We start from the raw sequence: 16,900 nt of genomic DNA on the forward strand, positions 1-16,900 counted from the left end.
CTTACAAGCCCTTATTAACCAACAATGCAGTTGAAAAAATATGAATAAGAAATAAAAGGAACAAGTAATTAAAGAGCAGCAGTAAAATTACAATAGCGAGACTATATACAGGGGGTACCGGTACTGAGTCAATGTGCGGGGGCACTGGTTAGTCGAGGTAATATGTACATGTAGGTAGAGTTATTAAAGTGACTATGCATAGATAATATCAGAGTAGCAGCCGTGTAAAAGAGGGGGTGGGGGGCAATCCAAATAGTCTGGGTAGCCATTTGATTAGATGTTCAGAAGTCTTATGGCTTGGGGTTAGAAGCTGTTTAGAAGCCACTTGGACCTAGACATGGCGCTCCGGTACCGCATGCCGTGCGGTAGCAGAGAGAACAGTCTATGACTAGGGTGGCTGGAGTCTTTGACAATTTTTAGGGCCTTCCTCTGACACCGCCTGGTATAGAGGTTCTGGATGGCAGAAAGCTTGGCCCCAGTGATGTACTGGGCCGTACGCACTACCCTCTGTAGTGCTTTGCGGTCGGAGGCCGAGCAGTTGCCATACATGGCAGTGATGCAACCAGTCAAGATGCTCTCGATGGTGCAGCTGTAGAACCTTTTGAGGATCTGAGGACCCATGACAAATCTTTTCAGTCCCCTGAGGGGGAATAGGTTTTGTTATGCCCTCTTCACAACTGTCTTGGTGTGATTGGACCATGTTAGTTTGTTGGTGATGTGGACACCAAGGAGCTTGAAGCTCTCAACCTGCTCCACTACAGCCCAGTAGATGTTAATGGGGGTGTGCTCGATCCTCTTTTTTCTGTAGTCCACAATTAACTCCTTTGTCTTGATCACGTTGAGGGAGAGGTTGTTGTCCTGAAACCACACTGCCAGTTCTCTGACCTCCTCCCTATATAGGCTGTCTCGGCGTTGTCTGTGATCAGGCCTACCACTGTTGTGTCATCTGCAAACTTAATGGTGTTGAAGTCGTGCAGTCATGAGTGAACAGGGAGTAGAGGAGGGGACTGAGCACGCACCCTTGAGGGGCTCCTATGTTGAGGATCAGTGTGGCGGATGCGTTGTTACCTACCCTTATTCTATACTACACTACTGACTGTTAAATAGCCATCTCCAGCACATCAGAGGCTGCTGCCTATAGACATAGATTAGGAATAACTGGCCACTTTAAGGAAATGAAACACTAGCCACTTTAATAATGTCTCCGTGTCTTGCATTACTCATCTCATATGTATAAACTGTACTCTATACCATTCCTAGGTATCTTAGTCACTTTAATTGTCTTAATCTTAATCTTTTCTTTTTATTGGCCAGTCTGAGATACGGCTTTTTCTTTGCAACTCTGCCTAGAAGGCAAGCATCCCGGAGTCGCCTCGTCACTGTTGACGTTGAGACTGGTGTTTTGCGGGTACTATTTAATGAAGCTGCCAGTTGAGGACTTGTGAGGCGTCTGTTTCTCAAACTAGACACTAATGTACTTGTCCTCTTGCTCAATTGTGCACTGGGGCCTCCCACTCCTCTTTCTATTCTGGTTAGAGCCAGTTTGCTCTGGTCTGTGAAGGGAGTAGTACACTGCGTTGTACGAGATCTTCGGTTTCTTGACAGTTTCTCGCATGGAATAGCCTTCATTTCTTAGAACAAGAATAGACTGACGAGTCTCAGAAGAAAGCCTTTGTTGCTGTCCATTTTGAGCCTGTAATTGGACCACAAATGCTGATGCTCAAAAATACTCAACTAGTCTAAAGAAGGCCAGTTCTATTGCTTCCTTAATCAGAACAACAGTTTTCAGCTGTGCTAACATAATTGCAGAAGGGTTTGGTTGCTGATAATGGGCCTCTGTACGCCTATGTAGATATTCCATAAAAAATCTATCTGCCATTTTCAGCTACAATAGTCATGTACAACATTAACAATGTCTACACCCTATTTCTGATCAATTTGATGTTATTTTAATGGACAAAAAATGTCCTTTATCTTCAAAAACAAGGACATTTCTAAGTGACCCCAAACTTTTGAACGGCAGTGTATATGTATATATCCATTCCTTACTTAGATTTACGTATATTTTGGGTATATGTTATGAAACTGTTAGATATGACTCTTTAGATATTACCGCACTGCCGGAGCTAGAAGCACAAGCATTTCGCTACACCCACAATAACATCTGCTGAAYACGTATGTGACCAATACATTTGATTTGATTAGWGATGCAGCTAGTACTGAGATGCAGTGCCTTAGACTGCTGSGCCACTCGGGAGCCCTTTCTGCCTATTCTCAATATCTCCCCAAGTATTGCCTTTATTGTTTAAAATTATCTCAATCCCCCCCCCCATAAATAATATTAATATTTCCCCCAGTACTATTTGAGGCCTACTTACCTACATTATTCTAGGGAAGTGAGGCACTGAGCCTACCAAAGAGTTTGTGCCTGAGCCTCATTTACATTCTCTGTTTTACCATTTTGTTTAATTTCACTTTGTTGTCACTAGCAATAGATTGTATAGCTGTGTCACATTCCCCTTTAAAACTAAATCCATTTTACAATTGCTGTACTTGAACTCAACATGATTGAGTTGCATAGAAAAGTAGCAGATTCAACAGTTTGGTGATTTACAAAAACAAAAGTCTTTGGGGTTTCTTGTGCTGTGTGACACATTCCTCACCATATTTACCTTTCACTGCATTTCTCCTCCCCCCTCTGTGTATGGTGTTTTTGTATCAATTAGTTTAGTCTGACTGTTGCACCGACTTAAATTTGTGCTGTCATCCTCATCTCCTATTTCATTACATATGGGTGACGGCCCAACGGATTAGTCAACTCAACCTATTCCTCAATCTGATTAACTAAACTGAGGCTGAGGCTGATTAACAAAACCTCCATTCTTGTCCCACATACTCCTAAGATTTTTGACACTATGTTTAGTGACAATTGGTTTTCCAATTGGCCATTGTAAGGTTTTGTCAACTTCCTCACAAAATTGGAAATCACATTTTTCATTATGCTGCATAATGGAATGTATTGCCATTGAAAAACACAAAATTTTAGTCTTAACTTTCTGATCATTCACAACATCCATACCACCCTCATACAATTTATGCTTCAGATTTGGTGGTTCAAGAGCCTTATTTTAATTTATCATCTGTTGTGTCAAATTATTCTTATCTATGCATTTATCAGTACGGTCAACTCCACAGTTAACGCTTATCACCCCAGACAACAGCGTCACTATCAGTACTGTCAATTCCTACTTTAGCACTAGGTCCACCCTTTACCAGTTCTTCCACCAACACCAGACCTCTGCAACGAACTCCCTTCCCTCATTTATTATATTTTATTCCAGTATATTGTTGTTAAATCATTATTATATAGGTTAGATCTATGGATAGTTTAGTCTATAATTGTCTGTGAATCAGGTAGGCCTACCTCTTATTTCTTAAATAGGCTCGAACACAAAGCCCTCTTGTTATAAAGTCAAATTAAAATGAAGACCCTAGTGAGTAATCCCAACCCCACTTTATTTCAGCATCTAGAATAGTTGTTTCTATTTAAGCCAATATGTAATTTATAGGCCTATAGTGCAGGGCTAGGCAACCATGGGCCTGGAGTGCCGCAGACCCTTCATGTTTTTGATTTACCAACCTGGAACAGCGGGTGTGTTGAATTTAGGCAATCAATGAACTGATCAATTAGCTCAGTTGGTCAGGTGTGGTGCCTAGTTGGAACAAAATCCTGTAGTACCTGCTGCACTCCAGGAACAGAGTTGCCTATCCCAGCTATAGAGCCCCAAAGTGGCGGTGTCATAATACCCGAACAGGGAAATGGTTCCAATCATTTTTCCACCATTCATTTTTCCCCTTAAGGAATTGTAGAAACACTTAAGGGCTGTGTTTCGTATAGGCTTACCCTGGCATGACGTTTTGATAACCATTTAAATCACTCTTGGACAAGGTGACTTTCATCAATATATTCGGGTCTATTTACTCTCAGATTCGAAAATGCTAATTAGCGTCAAAGTAGACATGCAAGACTACAAATCCCTGCAAGCTCCTGCACGTCATCTCTAGCTGACCTTTGCAAACAGATATATTGTGTCAATTTAAAACTTGCACAAAACAGTTCACAGAATTGTCAATTTAAAGAAATGTATTCATTACTACAATTTGCTAACATTAGATATAGTTAATCAAGAGATTCTTACCTTTGTCTYGATTCGGCAGTCTCATCCAGATCATTCATGGCATTTTTAGTTCTTTATGATAGCCACATTAGCAGCTAATTAGCATTTAATTTGTAGGGGTAAATACAAGCGAATATATTGATAAGTCAGCTTGTCCTGGACCTAGAGAGATTTACACGGTTATCAAAACGTCACTCAAAGGTAAGCCTACACGAAACACAGWCCTTATTTTAAGTGTTTCTATAATCCAGTAAGGGAAAAACGATTGGAACAATTTATTTTATGGGTATTATGACTCATACTGTGGTACTCTATAGTGTATTTTGTATTGGGGGCTATGGACTGGGTGGAGTAGAAAGTGTTGCCATAGACCTCAGTCCCCCATAAAATAACATCATATATAGATTTTACAGACCCTAGTCACTATATGAAATAGATATTGGTTTATAGGGAGAAAACTATTCTAGGTGCCAAAGTAAAAGTGGTGTTGGGATTACTCACTAGGGCCTAGTGAGTAATCCCAACACCACTTTTACTTTGGCACCTAGAATAGTTTTCTCCCTATAAACCAATATCTATTTCATATACAGTGTATTGGATGCCTTTATTTGACCTTGGAACATGTGTTGAACCCCAAATGGAATGCAAATATTACTTAAATATGAATCCTTGTTAATGTTAAGACAATTATTTTTGTCATGAATAATTAATGTCACGTTTCTACTATTACGTGGGCGACTTTTATTTTGAATAACGACTTCCGTAACCCGGAAGTACTTTTTTTGTGTCGCTGATAAGACGCTGATATCGTGCATGGTGTTTGGCGCAAATTCACAGTTTTTGCTAAACAACCTACATCAAATATATGTTGTGGCCTTTCACGTGATTGTTAACGAAAATAGGTCGAACTTTGAACGGTGAGTCATGGATGATCTGGAGTCAGAACTGAGGRYGCCTGGAGAAGAACAGGGCGAAAATGAGTCTTCRGATGACGATGAATCAATCAACAGAAAACGAATCAAGARGCCAAACCTTCCCCTGGCGCCTCCTTTATTTAAAGGTAATTTATAAAATGGAGTGTGTAGAAGAATATGTGAACCCTTGAGTAAGCTAAACCAGCTAGTTAGCTAGTTCAAGCTGCTATTTACTGACTGGTACTATATTGTGAGGTTCTGAGTTATGCACTATAACCCAATACTATATCACATGTTATTGAATATTAGCAACTGTTGGCCTGGGAGCCTGGGTGTCTGTGTGTGTGTGTGTGCTGGAAGTAACAGTTAGCCCCAGATAAGTGTGCTGGGAAGCGGTGGTTAGCCTTGAGCGAGAACAGTGTGCTTTTGTATGCAGGTGCGAATAACTCAGACAATGTTGCAGAGCTGTCTGACCTTAGTCTCTGGGGTGAGGGAGCATAATCTACACAGCAACAGCGCCGGGACACCAAAGAGCGCAAAGAGGCTAGGACTAGCCTGAGCGCCGGCGATAGGCTGGGTGAGTCTAAACCACGCCCAGTCTCTACTCTGACAGGCCGGCTCGGAAGCGGGAACTATCTCTGTCATGAGTATATTATAATATCTTTGTCAGGAACAAGTCAGTTCTCTGTTCTACCCTGCGGGGTGGTACAGGGCACCCGTATATACGAAAATTGCATTTGCCATTTATTACTTAGTTAATAAAAAGTACATAGCATACAATTAGTGMCTCATTGTCATACTTGTCCTTATACCAGATTGAATTGACGCAACCCTAACAATATACACAAAAGTATGTTGACACCCCTTCACATTAGTAGATTCGGCTATTTCAGCCACACCTGTTGATGACAGGTGTATAAAATCGAGTACACAGCCATGCAATATCCATAGACAACCATTGGCAGTAGAATGGCCTTACTGAAGAACTCAGTGACTTTCAACGTGGCACCATCATAGGATGCCACCTTTCCAACAAGTCAGTTTGTCAAGTTTCTGCCCTGCTAGAGCTGCCAACTGAAAGTGCTGTTATTGTGAAGTGGAAACATATTGGAACAACAACGGCTCAGCTGCGAAGTGGTAGCTCACAAACAACTGCCGAGTGCTGAAGCGCATAGCTCGTAGAAATCATCCTCAGTTGCAACACTCACTACCGAGTTCCAAATGGCCTCTGAAAGCAACTTCAGCACAAGAACTGTTCGTCGGAAGCTTCATGAAATAGGTTTCCGTGGCTGAGCAGCCACACACAAGCCTAAGATCCCCATGCGCGGTTCCAAGCGTCGGCGGGAGTAGTGTAAAGCTCGCTGTCATTGAACTCTAGAGCAGTGGAAACGCATTCTCGGGAGTGATGAATCACGCTTTAACCATCTAGCACCGAACAAATCTGTGTTTGGCAAATGCCAGGAGAACACTACCTGCCCGAATGCATAGTGTCAACTGTAAAGTGGAGGCGGAATAATGGTCTGGGGCTGTTTTTCATGGTTTGGRGTAGGCCCCTTAGTTCCAGTGAAGAGATCTTAGCGCTATAGCATACAATGACATTCTAGACGATTCTGTGCTTGCAACTTTGTGGCAACAGTTTTGGGGGAAGGCTCTTTCCTGTTTCAGCATGTCAATGCCCCTGTGCACAAAGTCCATACAGAAATGGTTTGTTGAGATCGATGTGGACGAACTTGACTGGCTAGCACAGAGCCCTGACCTCAACCCCATCGGGAGGAATTGGACCGCCGACTGCCAGCCAGGCCTAATCGCCCAACATCAGTGCCCGACCTCACGAATGCTCTTGTAGCTGAATGGAAGCAAGTCCCCGCAGCAATGTTCCAACATCAAGTGGAAAGCCTTCCCAGAAAAGTGGAGGCTATTATGTCAGCAAAGGGGGGTACAACTCCATTTTAATGCCCATGATTTTGTATGTTTGATGTGCAGGTGTCCACATACCTTTGGTCATGTAGTGTATGTTAATGCCCGATTTTATTGTTTTCATCTATACATAAGATGCTCTTATTAACCAGTAGCAATGTCTGTTGTTTCATTAGAGACACCCCGTGAGATTGGCTTTCACAAGACCACAAGGAACTGCCTCCAGCACATCAGGGAGGTCTTGCTGCACCATAGATGGCAGGATGCCGCAGAGTACATGGCCAGTTACTCACAGACACTGGAGGATATCACTGCAAACATGCCACAACTCTACGCTGAGGTAGGTCTATCTTTGCACTGACTGAACTCTCACAAAGAGTAGCTAAGAAGTACTGTATAAATGCAAAGTTTGATTTCTTCAAACTTTGTCTTTCAGATAATTTGGAGGATAGGCACAGAGATACTACACCACCATCCCGACTCGAAGCTGGAAGACTACAACAGTTTCTATGAGCGAGTGAAACACTCAGGAGTAAAGCATTACCTGAAGGTATATTCCTTAATTGACCTCTTGATCTCTACACTATCATTCCAACTAAAGGACCCTAAGTCAATGGGTTAAAAAAAGTTAATATAGGACAGTCACCATGTCTATACTTTTGTTATGAGCCACTGACACCTTCAAAAACAAACAAATAGATGGAATGTGTAAACAATGTGTTTGCAATGGAAATGTATGCCAATGTGCATTGAAGAATCGGTTTGTCCTGAAGGTCTGTCTGGAGCACTCGTTCCATCTCCTGGTCAATGGGCAGTTTGAGGACGCCAAGCGTCAGCTGTCCATCGCTGAGAGCTGGAGGTATGGCAAGCTGTCAGCCGGTCAGTCCCAGAGGATTAGGCTGATCCAGGCCTATAGTGGCTTCCTGGATTACTTCATCTGGTGTGACAAGAAAGCCACTGCATCCAGCACAGGTAAGAGGACACCTGGCAACCCCCAAGTGTCCATTATTCATTGGTTTCAATGACATTGGGATTAGAGGTCGACCGATTAATCGGAATGGCCGATTTAATTAGGGCCGATTTCAAGTTTTCATAACAATCGGGAATCTGTATTTTTTGACACCTTTATTTATCCTTTATTTAACTAGGCAAGTCAGTTAAGAACACATTCTTATTTTCAATGACGGCCTAGGAATGGTGGGTTAACTGCCTCGTTCAGGGGCAGAACGACAGATTTTTACCTTGTCAGCTCGGGGATTCAATCTTGCAACCTTACAGTTAACTAGTCCAACGCTCTRACCACCTGATTACATTGCACTCCACGAGGAGCCTGCCTGTTACGCGAATGCAGTAGAAGCCAAGGTAAGTTGCTAGCTAGCATTAAACTTATCTTATAAAAAACAATCAATCATAATCACTAGTTAACTACACATGGTTGATGATATTACTAGTTATCTAGCGTGTCCTGCGTTGCATATAATCGATGCAGTGCATATTCGCGAAAAAGGACTGTCGTTGCTCCAATGTGTACCTAACCATAAACATCAACGCCTTTCTTAAAATCAATACACTAGTATATATTTTTAAACCTGCATATTTAGATAATATTGCCTGCTAACATGACTCGTTGCGAACTGTGAAGACTATTTCATCCTAACAAAGAYAGCCAACTTCGCCAAACGGGGGATGATTTAACAAAAGCGCATTTGCGAAAAAAGTACAATCGTTGCACGACTGTACCTAACAATAAACATCAATGCATTTCTTAAAATCAATACACAGAAGTATATATTTTTAAACCTGCATATTTAGCTAAAAGAAATCCAGGTTAGCAGGCAATTTTAACCAGGTGAAATTGTGTCACTTCTCTTGCGTTCATTGCACGCAGTCAGTGTATATGCAACAGTTTTGGGCCGCCTAATTTGCCAGCATTTTACGTAATTATGACATAACATTGACGGTTGTGCAATGTAACAGGACTATTTAGACTTAGGGATGCCAACCGTTAGATAAAATACGGAACGGTTCTGTATTTCACTGAAAGAATAAACGTCTTGTTTTCGAGATGATAGTTTCCGGATTCGACCATATTAATGACATAAGGCTCGTATTTCTGTGTGTTATTATGTTATAATTAAGTCTATGATTTGATAGAGCAGTCTGACTGAGCGGTGGTAGGCACCAGCAGGCTCGTAAGCATTCATTCAAACAGCACTTTCGTGCGTTTTGCCAGCAGCTCTTCGCTGTGCTTCAAGAATTTAGCTATTTATGACTTCAAGCCTATCAACTCTCGAGATTAGGTTGGTGTAACCRATGTGAAATTAGCTAGTTAGCGGGGTGTGCGCTAATAGCGTTTCAAACGTCATTCGCTCTGAGACTTGGAGTGGTTGTTCCCCTTGCTCTGCATGGGTAACGCTGCTTCGAGGGTGGCTGTTGTCGATGTGTTCCTGGTTCGAGCCCAGGTAGGGGTGAGGAGAGGGACGAAGGAAGCTATACTGTTACACTGGCAATACTAAAGTGCCTATGAGAACATCCAATAGTCAAAGGTATATGAAATACAAATCGTATAGAGAGAAATAGTCCTATAATTCCTATAATAACTACAACCTAAAACTTCTTAACTGGGAATATTGAAGACTCATGTTAAAAGGAACCACCAGCTTTCATATGTTCTGAGCAAGGAACTTAAACTAGATTTTTTACATGGCACATATTGYACTTTTACTTTCTTCTCCAACACTTTGTTTTTGCATTATTTAAACCAAATTGAACATGTTTCATTATTTATTTGAGGCTAAATTGATTTTGTTAAGTTAAGTTAAAATAAGTGTTCATTCAGTATTGTTGTAATTGTCATTATTACAAATATATATTTTTTAAATCGTCCGATTAATCGGTATCGGCTTTTTTGGGGTCCTCCAATAAGCGGTATTGGCGTTGAAAAATCATAATCGGTYGACCTCTAATTGGGATAGTAGAAATCCTTATGTTACGTCACCATCTACTGGCCAGATAATGTAACTGTGCCTTTAGGGACAATACCAATACATTTCAAAAAGCATGGCCAAATAAAAGGTAACCATAACCTGTGGTTGTGCTTTAGCTTAACATGGACTTTGACATATTTTAGATGAGTATGATGCAGCTGTCAACCAAGAAATGCATAGCTACTTCCGACAATCTTCTGTGAACCTGAAGGAGATCATGAAGCTTCCTGGTGTCTGGGATCCTTTTGTTCTGAGTTACATTGATGTAAGTACTGCTTCGTGTTCAGTATGCATGAAACATGAACAATTTCCAAATCGAACGGTAACATACTACCTGAATTTGTCCAGTAAAAATACTTGTTTTCATTTTTCCGTTTCAAAACGATTTGCTACAATTTGCCCTTCTAAACATGGCCCCTGGCATCCTCTTTTTCCATCATTGTATTACTTTTCCATCATTGAACTACTTTCCCTTATCAGACTACCTATGATGATCTAATGTTTTGACTTGCGTGTGCCAATGGCAGATGCTGGAATTCTACAACGATCACGAGGGAGCTGTGAAGGTTCTAAATGACTATGCCTATGACAACAGTTTCCCCCCCAACCCCAATGCCCATGTCTACCTATACCGGTACATGAAGAAACATAACCACCCACTGAAGAAACTTCTGAAAGTGCTGAAGGTAGTACTGAGGCCATTTCTGTTCTTAACAGGGGAATCTAGCTGAAATGTTGGGCACTATTATCATTATTGAAGGCCCAGTGCAGTAAAATGATTTTCCTGTGTTTTATATACATTTCCACAGGTTTGAATAATACTGTGAAAATTATAACGTCCTTTTAGTGTATGAGTTGTTTGAAGAGAGGCCTGAAATGTCCGCCTGTTTTGTTGGGGTGGAGTTTTGGTGACATCACCAGGTGGTAAATTGGWTAATAGACCAATAAGAAAGAGCGTTCCAAACGTCTGCCAATAACAGCTAGTTTTCGGATTTCCCCTCCCCACAAAGGCCACTCCCAGACAGTACTAGCAAAATTCTTGCTTGAGAAATGGTTCTWTGCTAAGAAGCAATTTGTTTTAAAATGAAATGGTCAAAAAGAAACAATCACAGTAAGGTACTTGATTGCTACCCAGAAATCTCTAGGCTACAGTTAGTCCTGCACTCTGCCCCTCAATAGCCTACTGGTACTGTACTGTTTAATGAGTCCATGTTTTCGATTACATTTGCCTTAGATCCTGCATACATTGGTCCCAAGTCATGAGTTGATGCCGGAATACTGTTCTCTTCTGGTACAGTCGGGTATGTGAATATAGAAAACAATATATTGATTTTGAGTCTTAAAGGGACAATGGGGTGTAAAATGAGGGGAAAACGAGCCATTTTAAAGTCTATCTTGATGTTTTAGTCATTTTTCAATGTTGTCGTGCGTGTTTCTGTCCTCGGTGGCTTTTACGCACTCAGATKAATGTGTTTAGTGGATGTGCTCTTCACATCGATGTTGGTCCTATGAAGGTGTTCATAGTAAAGGATGAGGTTTTTTTTCCAGAGAAAGAGGGTGATCTTCAGAAGGCTCTAGGTGTGGTTCTGGATCTCCTGGACTACTCCAGTTGGAGGAGCAACTTAGATGTCTGGAACCATTTGATGAACATCATCAAGAGACTGAAGATGAAGTAAGGATGGCTGCATGAATTGAAAAACATTGAAAATGCACTCCCTTTTGAAGAAATTAAATTCGGCATACATTGCTTATCTCTTCTCATGGCGAATTGGCAAGTCCTTATGTCATGCTTAATTTGTGCCAATTCCACGGATTTATATTTTCCTTWAGAAAACAATGGCTGAAGACTTTTGCAGTGGAGATGGGGTACAGAAAGGACTGGTGGCTAGCAATACACTTCTCAACATTCCAGGCCAGGAAAGATTCGGCAGAGAATAGAGAGCTACTGGAAGTGAAGAGCTTTGTTGTTGGAGCCTTTAGTCCTCGCTGTAAGTAAAGCCACACAGTGACACCTTTTATTTTCTTGAGTATTACTTTCTTTCAGTTGTGTGAGATTAAGAGATGTCCCCACTTATTATCAGTATTTGCAGCCTTGGCACTATGCGGCAAAATATACAATTAGTTTAAGAATACGTGTTTACTTCCTTGAACCAACATGCTTGGCTGTCCTTAGGTCTAGTTTTCACTGGTTCTGATAGTGGAAAAGTGGCAGTATGACATCTTATGTAGTCTAACCCATTTGTTGTCTCTTTTGCCAGATACCTCCATCTACTGCGGTAAGGCAGCCCGAAAAGGAGTAACTGCTGAGGCTCAAAAGGCTAAGAGTAATCCTAAACAGCTAAGAAATATAAGAAGGCTCAGAAGAGAAAGTGGACAGCAAAGCCAAGACTGACYTTGAGGAAGATCCTGCAATGCCACCGGGCACAGTGGCGAGAACAAACATTTTGAAAATGTGTGAAGAGCTTCTACAATTGCCAGATCGGCAGGCATGACCACCTCATACAGTCATCAGGTCAGACTCTCTCCCCTTCCATGACAGTTGTTCCAACTACATTATTTTTCTTGTCTAGAATGTTCTTGGTTATCTGCATACGATGACCATTCCCCCCTTCAAGAGGCAGGCCTCTCTCATTGCCCTGCAGTGTATTACRCGTCAAGTTCTGTGATTGTCCACCAGGGAGCACTCAAAGCTATGGCTACGTTTTTGAATTGCTCTGCATGCTGCTGCTCTGTCGTTTTTAAAAGAAGCTGAGGCAGAAATTGAAGCATGTGTTCACTGTGGTAGTTGGTAGGGAGGTTGGGTGTGCTGCAGTATTAAGTCTAGGAGGTAATATGCTCTGAGGCAGGTGTGACCTCAACTGAACTTCCGCTGATTCATGGAGAACCCAGCTGCATTTAGGTGGAGGCGACGTGTTGGAATTGCTAAAACATTTGGCAACACCAAAGAGCAGCTTCATGGCAACAGACGCAAAGGATAGTGCAGCGATACAGAGGGGGGGGGGATGAGAATTTTTGTAAACTGCTATTGCGATTCTTCAGTCACGTTCACGTGACACGACAGACACCCTCGATAAAACCTCTGTGCCTTCGCTCTGGAGTCCTCTGTCTCTGTGTGATGACATCACATGAGTGATATCCCTGGTTGGAAGCAGCCTTGGGTCCCTGAGGTAAAATAGAGGGAGGGAGAGCACWCACCCGTGGCTCCTTCCACACCTATCCATCACACACACACAGGCGGAACGCAAATCTGATTACTTTACACCCCTCCAGCCTCTTGATGCAGGATAACAGAGCTCAATTTCACAGGCCAAGGGTTCGCAGGCTGCCAGGGAACAGTGGGCCCAGCTTTATCATGATTAAGGACTACATCACATACTCATGTTTGTTATSAGAACCTGTGATGAAGCCTTCTGTTCCTAAACAACTAACTGTGGTTTATGGCCAGTACTATGTAAAGTCAGGAAGTTACATGATCAARTACTCTGTACTGTAAAGTGAATGACTTGGTTGTTTCAATTTGTGCTGTTGTACCTGATTCATTTTTGTAGTCTCTGTGGTATGGTGAATGTGGCTGCTATATTTTGTATCATTTGTTACTGATTAAACACTGTTGATTGGGTGGCTGAATAGCTCTAAATGAATGAAGTTGTTTGTGATGAATTAATCTGTGAAGCCTAASTGTTTTTGTTTCACCCATGGCACTTTAGTTTGATTTATATTAGTTTTCAATGTAATGTGTGAGTGATTCAATATTTACACTCTGGGTAAAGCAATATTTGTGTCCTGAATRAATCGTAATTCACACCTAGGGAATATAGTCATTCATTTCAGTGAGCTCATATGGCTAGAGGAATTTGTGTGTGTGTGTGAATTGCAAGTGTTACCAAACTTWAAAAAATAAATATGTAACCCCTTTTTTCTTCCCAATTGGTAGTTAGTCTACAACTCCCGTACGGACTCGGGAGAGGCGAAGGTCGAGAGCTGTGCTTCCTCAAACACAACCCAGCCAAGCCGCACTGCTTCTTGACACAATGCCCACTTAACCTGGAAGCCAGCCCCACCAATGTGTTTGAGGAAACACCGTACACCTGGCGACTGTGTCAGAGTGCATTGCGCCCGGCMCGCCACAGGAGTTGCTATTGCGCGATGGGACAAGAACATCCCCTAACCCGGACGACGCTGGGCCAAYTGTGCGCCGCCCCATGGGTCTCCCGGTCGTGGCCGGCTGCGACAGAGCCTGGACTCGAACCAGGATCTCTAGTGGCACAGCCTTAGACCACTGTGCCACTTAGGAGGCCTTAACTATTATTTTTCTAATCTTGTATCTCAATTGGCATAGTCTTAAAGTAGTGACATGAGTCAAATCAAATGTTTTTTTTCTTTGGGGTATTATGTTCAGGCATTAATCAGTCTTGTCCTATTTTCCTTTATGTCCATTTCTCCTTATTTTCTCTCCTTTTTCTCTAACAGTGTCCTAGTTGAACTCTTCATGCATAAATGCCATCATTTGTATTTGCAGGGCAACATTGSCTCTGAAAGCATCTGCCTCGTAACACTACTCGAGCTTAGGTAAAAGAGCCCAGGGCTTGGAGATGGGAAAGTGTATGGGTTTGAGTTGGGGTCACTTCAGGCTTTCTTCCACGCCACCCCCACACATCCAGAGAGTGGACCCAGCTGAGGCCACAAATTCTGGGGCTTCTTTTCTGTCTGTCCACCCTGGTGTGGTGCCACAGCTAAGTGCTCGTTCACAACTTTGCATTGATCTGGCTGGCGTTCGCAGCCAGCCAGATCTGGCGTTTCCCATCTCCAAGCCCTGGGCTCTTTTTCTCTCATCAATCAACTATAAGAGACTTTGCAGTTAGCTCAGAGAGGAGAGCGTCTTGGCTGGGAGGTGCTGCATTTCCTCTGCATTACAAGTGGCCTATCMTCTTCCTCCACTTGGGTCTCAGGTACCCCCAAAGCCCCCACCACACCTCACTCCTATATCTTGTATTTTATTTAGGCTACTCGTATAATGTACTGTTCTCAGTATTCAGTCATTCTCGTGGGCTCTTGCACTGTGCCTTTGTCTAACATCTCAGGGGCTTGCCCCACATTGGGCCCCATGCCAATTTTAGTAAGTGTAAGTGCTTGTAATGATTCTGTTGTAGCAGCTCACCTTAACGATGGCCATGCATGCAGTCAGTGTGTKATTCCCAAATGRCACTYTATTCCCAATGTAGTGCACTACTTTTGGGAGTGCACTATAGGGAATAGGGTGCCATTTGGGATGCTGTCAGKTGACMWGGGGATGTGGCTCTATGCTTCTATCTGSTCTGCAGTCATTACATAACTAGAGCCCAGAGCACTAGGCAAGGCTAGTTAGCCAAACCACAGAGCAGCTGCTCTGGGGAGAGAAGGCAGAGAGGGGGGAGTGCGTCATCTGAGAATTCAACCTCACAGGGAGCAATTAAGGGACGATAGAAAGGACAGACCACCGCCATGAAGGGTCCACTCTGTTGTAATGATTGTTGATGGTTGCCATGGACACTGAACACCAATAATTTTTGCAAAATGTGTATATATTTGCATTTTTTCTGCAGATGAATGTTCTGTGTATATTTTATTTATATCCTAAAAAGTTACATCAGTTTAAATGGGAATGAGGTCTCTGGTCATGGCTCCTTRTGGAGGGGTCAGGCAGCAACAGTGAAGTCAGACAATTTTGTTGCACATTGCATGCCTCTATAGGTCACACTGCCATGGCATGGGATGGTTGATTGATATTGATGAAAGCCAGGAGAATTGTGCTACATGTATCAATAACTATACTGACCTCAGGCCTAGAGTGATGGATTTTTTGCTTGTAAAAATCTACCTGCKGKCCTCCCGAGTGGTACAGCAGTCTAAGGCGTCGCAGCCCGCTGCGAATGGGAGACCSATGAGGCTGTGCACAATTGGCTCAGAGTCGTCCTTGTTAGGGGAGGGTTTGGCCGGCTGGGATGTCCTTGTCCCATCGCGCTCTAGCGACGGCGCGGGGRCATGCATGCTGACTTCGGGTGCCAGCTGTACAGTGTTTCCTCCTAACACATTGGTGCGGCTGGTTTCCGGATTAAGCGAGCTGTGTGTCAAGCAGTGCGGCTTGGCTGGGTTGTGTTTCAGAGGGTGCATGGCTCTCGACCTTCGCCTCTCTAGAGTCTGTATGGGAGTTTCAGCGATGGGACAAGACTAACTACCGATTTGAATATCACGAAAAAGGGGGTAAAAAGTACTGAACAAAAATAATCTACAGTTGAAGTTGGAAGTTTACATACATTTATATTGGAGTCAGTAAAACATGTTTTTCAACCACTCCACAAATTTCTTGTTAACAAACTATAGTTTTGGCAACTCGGTTAGGACATCTATTTTCATGACAAGTAATTTTTTGTTTACAGACAGATTATTTCACTTATTCACTCTATCACAATTCCAGTGGGTCAGAAATTTAAATACACTACGTTGACTGTGCCTTTAAACAGCTTGGAAAATTCCAGAAAATGTCATGGCTTTAGAAGCGTCAATTGGAGGTGTACCTGTGGATGTATTTCATGTATTTCAAAAAAATTGTAGCCCTCCAAGTCTGGTTCATCCTGTGGGAGCAATTTCCAATACGCCATGTGACCATGCAGCCATCATACCACTCAGGAAGGAGATGAGTTCTGTCTCCTAGAGATGAAAGTAATTTGGTGCGAAAAGTGCAAATCAATCCCAGAACAACAGCAAAGGACCTTGTGAAGATGCTGGAGGAAGCGGGTACAAAAGTATCTATATCCACAGTAAAACGAGTCCTATATCGACATAACCTGAAAGGCCGCTCAGCAAGGAAGAAGCCACTTCTCCAAAACTGCCGTAAAAAAGCCAGACTACGGTTTGCAACTGCACA

At 42.6% G+C, this 16,900-nt stretch overlaps 1 protein-coding gene across 2 annotated transcripts; it reads left to right on the forward strand.

The window, feature by feature from the left end:
• Positions 1–3,500: 3,500 nt before the first annotated feature.
• Positions 3,501–16,573, forward strand: taf1a (TATA box binding protein (TBP)-associated factor, RNA polymerase I, A). Of its 2 annotated transcripts, none has more exons than XM_023997948.2 (11): positions 3,501–4,379; positions 5,081–5,238; positions 7,186–7,349; positions 7,446–7,559; positions 7,783–7,981; positions 10,140–10,261; positions 10,524–10,682; positions 11,231–11,297; positions 11,545–11,668; positions 11,827–11,984; positions 12,255–13,637. In XM_023997948.2, exons 2-11 carry the CDS (start codon positions 5,103–5,105, stop codon positions 12,386–12,388), a joined length of 1,377 nt encoding a protein of 458 aa, XP_023853716.1. In that variant the 5' UTR covers positions 3,501–4,379; positions 5,081–5,102; the 3' UTR covers positions 12,389–13,637. The 2 variants fall into 2 exon arrangements, 1 of the variants encoding a protein (XP_023853716.1); XR_011480790.1 differs by lacking the exon at positions 3,501–4,379 and adding an exon at positions 13,931–16,573 and having other exon boundaries at positions 4,937–5,238; positions 12,255–12,508.
• Positions 16,574–16,900: the final 327 nt, after the last annotated feature.

The sequence above is a fragment of the Salvelinus sp. IW2-2015 genome, linkage group LG13 (genome assembly GCF_002910315.2).
Source record: "Salvelinus sp. IW2-2015 linkage group LG13, ASM291031v2, whole genome shotgun sequence".
NCBI lineage: Eukaryota > Metazoa > Chordata > Actinopteri > Salmoniformes > Salmonidae > Salvelinus > Salvelinus sp. IW2-2015.